General features: G+C 55.5%; 1 protein-coding gene across 1 annotated transcript in view; it reads right to left on the reverse strand.

The window, feature by feature from the left end:
- TTLL4 (tubulin tyrosine ligase-like family, member 4) overlaps nt 1-2857 on the reverse strand; it is an 18882-nt gene extending 16025 nt beyond the window's left edge. Inside the window, 4 exon segments of the mRNA XM_010137624.1 lie at nt 664-727; nt 1140-1249; nt 1570-2591; nt 2594-2857. Coding sequence (XP_010135926.1) covers nt 664-727; nt 1140-1249; nt 1570-2591; nt 2594-2857 — 1460 coding nt within the window.
- Nucleotides 2858-6230: the final 3373 nt, after the last annotated feature.

Below are 6230 nucleotides of genomic sequence, written 5' to 3' on the forward strand. Positions count from 1 at the left end.
TTGCAGGAAGCCTGCCTCACCTCCCATGTGAGTTACAGCGTGATGGAAGGCAGCAAAATATCAGGCAGACAGCAAAGCCCAAGGCCACCCGGGTGCAAGGGGCAGCAGAGCTGCAAGGACCAGTTCCCATTGCTGGATGGGCAAGAACAGGTCCCACAAAGGTCTGCCAGGAGTCACGGAGGCAGGGCTCAGATGACCACTGGCTGAGCAATCCTCTCCAGAGAAACCTCCTTCCAAAAGCTAAGCAAAAACCCAGGCTCCAGGATGTGTTTCTAGGTTGCAATGCTGAGGCACAAGACCCCAGGGAGCTTTTGCCATCTCTAGCCGAGGACACCTCTACTCTGCTTCATCTGCAAGGCAGTGACACTGCAAGAGCCCAGTTTAATCCAGTAAACCTAACCCAGCGTCTGGCAGGGGAATTACAACCCCCTGTGCTGCTGTGGTGAATGGATCCTCAGTGCTTTGCAGGGTGCTGACTGACTGTAGCAAGAAGGAGTCCTTCAGTCTGCAGGGTAGCAAGGACGCTTATCTTGTTTGGGAAGCCTGTTGCTACCTTCAGTCCATTCCCCCACATGCTACACCTCTCCTGTGTCATGAGGGGGGACGGGCGGGCAAAGATGGGTAAGTTTGGACATGTTCAATGCACTATTTACAGCTACTAACCTGGATACAAGAGCTGCAGAGCCACTGGATGACACGCCAGCCACAGAGGAAGCATCCAAGTCACCTGCAGAAGAGGACAGACTCAGATTTTGTCTCCATAGGGAGAGAATACACAGAGTTACGAAGGGGAGAGATGAAACAAATACTCCAGGGGACAGATCCTTCCCAGCTGCACGCTAATTGGTGGCACAAAAGGCAGGGCAGGGGGCAGAGCTGACAGTTCTGCACAGAGAGGAGATGGGTAAGTTTCGGAACAGGACAGTGGTGAACCCTAGCCTGCTCCCCAGAGGAACCCCTGCAGTTCCTGCTTGCTGCTACATTCCTTTCGGGTTCAGCACAATCTCTAGGTCATCCTGAAATGCCAGCATGAATGTAAGACAGGAGGGCAGCTGTGCCCTCTCCCAGATCCCAGACAGCTCCCAAACTCCCCACCTCAAGAGACAGAGCACAGCCCTCCCCAGGCAGCCAGCACTCACTGTCCTCATCCTCCTCCTGACTGCAGCTCTCATCCAGGTCATCAGGAAGTTCTTCCTCTGCTTCATCCTGGGGATGGCTTGGCTCCAGCAGCGACTGCTCAGCAGTGACACTGCAACAAGACATCACATCGGAAGGAGGGGCACATGCTTTCCAGGGCCAAAACACCCAGAATTTGCCCATGCTGTGGCTGAAGGAGAAAGTGGAAGGGCTCCAAGCCCCACTGAGTGCCTGTGTCAAGCTGGGGGTGGCAGGAAGGCTCTCCTCACATCAGGAGGCCACAGACAGGTTTTGCTTGGGGACGCAGCCCACAGTTATCGTCATGGCCACCTCTGTAGTGCCCACAGCACATCCTCTTCCAACAAACACAGACACAACTGTCAACCCAGCCCACGTCACCACGGCCTCCCTCCTCCTCCTCGCTCTACTTACTCCAGCTTTCCCGGGAGCACAGCCTGGGCCCATTTCTCCTCTTTCTCCAGTTGGATGGCGGACATCTGAGTTGCCACTTCAGAGATGACAGCAAGGTGTGGAGGGTCTGCTCTGGCCACTGGGTCCCTGCCACACGGACTCAAGCTGCCCACAAGCCAGCTGTCAGTGTCACGGTCAGGAGAGCCAGCACGTGAGGCCAGGAGATGGACACTGATACGCTTAGTGCAGACGACAGCACCGTCAGTGCCTATAAGGCTCGAGCTACCGTTAAGGCGATGGCCACCCAGCTCCAAGTTCAGAGGAGCAATGGCTTCTTTCGGGGTGAGCTGCGCTATGAAGCGCTGCCCCCACTTGCTGTTCCAGTTGGACAGGCTGCCAACAGTCCTAAGGCCAGAGCATCCAACTTCACGTGCAAAGCCGTTGCAAGCAGCAGTCTGACCAGCTTGCTGCTGCACAGCCTCTGCGAGGCTCATCTCTGGCTCATTCTCTTTTAAGCTGTACGCTCTCCTCTCAGTGTCCTCCTGCGAGCACCAGTCCTTCTCAAGGACCACGCTGCTGGGCACCGGGGTCAGGGAAGAGACCACGGTTTGCTCCAACACAAGGTTGCTGCTTTTCACTGCTGTGTTGACCAGGCTGCCAGGGGAGATGTCTCCATCACCCCTAGAGCAGGGCCACTGGCTGGTGGGGGAGCCATGGGTGTTTTTCACCTTCTTGATCTCCAGAGACTGCAGCAAAGGCACTTTAGCACTGCTTGGCCGTAGGAAGGAGTTATTGAGCACTGGTCTATAGGAGCTGGAAGCCTGCTGACCTGAGCTGAGGGCAGAGTCTTTGACTCCAGTCCCAGAGTGCTCCTCCGCCAGCACAGGCAGCAGGCAGGGCTCCATCAGCAAGGAAGACATCACCTTTCCTGTGGCAGAGCTGGTGTCCAGAGGGCTCCGCAAAGGAAGCCCAAAGGGTTTGGGTCCGAGGCAGGAGTGTCAGTAGAGCAGAGAGCTCCCGCCCCAGTCCAGGCAGAGCAGGCTCAGGATGGCGTCTCACCGGGGTGTGTGTGGCACAGTGATGGTGGGCACAAGAGGCAGGATTGCTGCAGGGGGTGCAGCTGGCTGCGATCTTGGAAAGCACTCACATACTTCTTCTCTAAATTCCAGGTGGGTTTTGCCTGCTGCTGAGCCAGGTGCCAGGCCCGGCACGGCTGAGCTCTCCCTGCTGGAAGTGTGCCTGACTTGAGACCGACGTCCGTCTCCTGTTTGGGGCCCAAATTAGTGTGTTCTGGTCCTGCAGAGGCCATGTAAAGCCATAGCACACAAGGCATGAGCAAGTCAGTCATCTACAGCAGCATCTTTGCTAGCCTGAAACGAGACAACAGCGTGAAAGGTGCTGTGACCCCAGCAGGGCAAAGCACCAGGGCCAGTGTCCCAGGAGAGGAGCAGGGATGAGCTGCTTCCCCTGCTCGCGTCTCCATCTGCAGAGCTCCCTGAGAGCCTCCTGGGACCAAGCCAAAGGAAGAGCTGGTGTCTCACATGAAATCAGAGGCTGCAAAGGACAACTTAGAGAGGGCTCTGGGAAAAGCACCATCCATGGAAAAGCTTGTACCCTGCAAATGTACAGGGGTGCCTGGCTGCCAGCCAGTGCCATGTGGCTGGAGCCCCAGCGCAGCAGTCCCGGTTGCAAGGAGAAGCTGTCTGCCTTGGGCCCAGCATGGCAGTCAGAGCCCACTCCCACGGGTCTGTGTCTTCAAACTGCATCGTGTGCTCTCCCAACACCGCTTGAAAGCCCCAAAGCTTCTTTTTCTCCTCCTCACTCCTTAAAGCTCCAGCTTCCAAGGTCACATAATGAGGCAAGAACCTCAGCCCTTGCTTTTAAAAGGAACACATTTCTCACTTCTGCAACCCCACAAGAAAAGCTGAGTGAGGGCTGAGGGCATCCTAAAGCACTCAGGACTGAGATGGCAGCAAGGAACAAATGCAGGGCTAACACCAACACCTCAGCTTCCAGCAGAGACTGGCAGTACCACACACACATGTTCCTCCCTGCTGCAGTCCAGCAGAAAAGTGTCCTGCAAGGAGCAATTGGCAGACCACAGAGCTGCAGGCAGAGGTGTCCTGAATCCTCCTGAAATGAACTAGCGCACCGTGCCTGCAAGATCCTCTTGCCTGGGGAGAAGGGAAAGACTAAACAGGTCTTTGTCTTGCTTCAACACGTGCCTGGAGGGCCCCAGGATATAGTTGCAATAGGAATTCATATTCCAAGCAGGCTGGCTTGCTCCTCCACCTTCCAGCTCTCACAAGCTTTTATGTTTCAATAAAAAAATTATATAAACAGAAGGGTAAGCAAAGTGCGAGTTTTCTTGCAATACACATACACACTTCTTTCTCACCTGAAATTCAGCCCTTGGCTGCAGCAGTTAAAGCACAGCTGGGAGACCCTGGGGTTGCTCTGCAGCACCATGACAGTGGCTCACAGTCATCACAGACAGACCTGGGTCAGACAGACCTACACCCAGACCTTCTCAGCCCATGAATCAGGCTCCGGTCTCCAGCACGCATCAGTCAACACGTCCCAACCTGAGGCTGTACAAGGCGGAACAGCCCTCGCAGGATCCCATAGGAGCTGTATGTCCACAAGGAGAGCGGATGCCCTGCCAAGCTCTGCAAGCAAGTATGACAGGGGTCAGGTCCGCTCCACGCCCATGGCTGCGCTGCTCGTTAGCACTTGTACAGTCCCAGTGAGGGGGGGACGGTTGCATTCCTCTGCGAGCTGCAGCCCAAAGGGGCTCTGAGTGCCGGGGAAGGGACTGGCCTGTGCCATATACAGCTGAGCTGAACCACTCTATCCGATGGCTACCCGATCCGTGCCCAGCAGCAAATCCAGCCTTGCTGTGACATTCACAGCGATTAGCACAGGACAAAAAGGCTGTGACTCAGATGCCACCATCAGCCCAGCTCAAGTTTCCCCCAGTAAACACACCAGTGAAGCTTGGTTTCCACAAGCCACCCCACAGATGCACCCAGGTTACACGTTCCACGGAGCACCCCTAGCACACCAGGAAACACAGATAGGAAAAAACAAAATAAAAATACAAGGTGAATGAAAGTGATCCTAAGGTCCCTGCCTAGAGGGGACTGCTGCCGCAGCAACACCGTGGGAGCTGCCAGCTTGGCCATTGCCTGCACTCTCACCCGGCTGTGAATGACCTTGCAAAAACCCAGCTGCACTGAAAGCCACAGGTGCCATGTCTCAACCCAGCTTTACAGCTACCAGTGAATTCATCCTGCTATAAAGTGATTTGGCCTAATGAAGCTGTCACAAGGGACATGAATCCTACAGCCAGCTTAGACACAGGCATGAGCACACCAGCAGAAGCTCCGTATAAACCTGCTCTGAAGTAAGTGACACTGGTGGCCAGCACCAGATGTGACCAGCACAGCCACAGAGGTACCTCCAGCTGCTGCAGCTGCCAGGGCAGAGCTCTGGCCATGGCACAGCCTCAGCTGACACCATCTGGTTGGCCAGGGCTGGTCCCCAGCCCCACAGCGGCAGAGGAAGAATGTGCTGAGCTGGCCCCTCTCCGATGCAGAGCTGCCGAAGTGGCTGGGCTGGCATGGGCCAGAGGTGCACTGGAAGCAGCGGCTGCAGAAGGAAGTGGCAGTGTCTTTCATACAGCTTCGAGATGAGGACTGTGCCAGCCAAAGGCTCTGTTTCCCCGTGGAGACATAGGAGCTCAGAGATAGGGGCAGGAAGGGTGAAAGGAAGAACATGGCCCTGGACAGGGCAAGTCAGGATGCCCCCAGACGAGCAGCACCAGCTCACGCTGCCTGTCCTTCCCCACCCCGTCCACACTCCTGTCCCACATCCTGTGTGCCAGCACAGCCACCTCCAATGTCTGCTTGTAAACCGGCTCCTGTCCTCACTGTGAGGACAGCTCAGCAAAGCAGCTGCTGAACATCCAGGAGAACCAGCAGAGACAGGCACCTTCACACGGCACGCTGTGGGCACAACAGGATGGCAGCTGCCACGTCCCCACGGCTCTGGACATGAACCACAGGTAAATACCTCCCCCAGGGGTAAATCCCCACTGGTTACTAGACAAGTTTCCACTTTACATTTCACTCAGTCAGAGTTTTGTGGTGAAGGAAGGTCACAGCTTGATGCAATCCCTAGTTCTGCCAACCCAACCCTACAGCAAAGGAGCAGGAGTCTGTTCTGCTGCTCACAACAGCAATAAAACTGTATGTGGAAGTTTTATTGTAGAAACATGAGCTGAGAAAAGCCCAGGGTGACCTGGCCAGGCTGGAAGTCAAACCCAAACATCATTACTAGTAATTAATGGATCTTGGCTTGGACTTATTGACACACATTACAGAGGCTAAAGTTGTCACTGCTGGAGTGACCATACAGCTGCACTCACAATGATTTTGCTAACACCTTTTATTACTGCACAGCCTGCTCGCGAGCTTCGGGACATCAGCTGGAGCACTGCCCCAGTCTGTACATAGGCCACCACAAAGGGCGTGCAGGGGCCACCACACACCCTAGCCCGTGCGCACCCCACTAAGCTCAGTGGAAGCCCCTTCCTCCAGCCCCCTGCGGCACATGCTCCTCCAACTACGGCGCAGCAGTTCCTCGCAGACCCAGTTTCTAATGGGAAAAGACGAGATCGG

The sequence above is a fragment of the Buceros rhinoceros genome, unplaced genomic scaffold (genome assembly GCF_000710305.1).
Source record: "Buceros rhinoceros silvestris isolate BGI_N320 unplaced genomic scaffold, ASM71030v1 scaffold18076, whole genome shotgun sequence".
NCBI lineage: Eukaryota > Metazoa > Chordata > Aves > Bucerotiformes > Bucerotidae > Buceros > Buceros rhinoceros.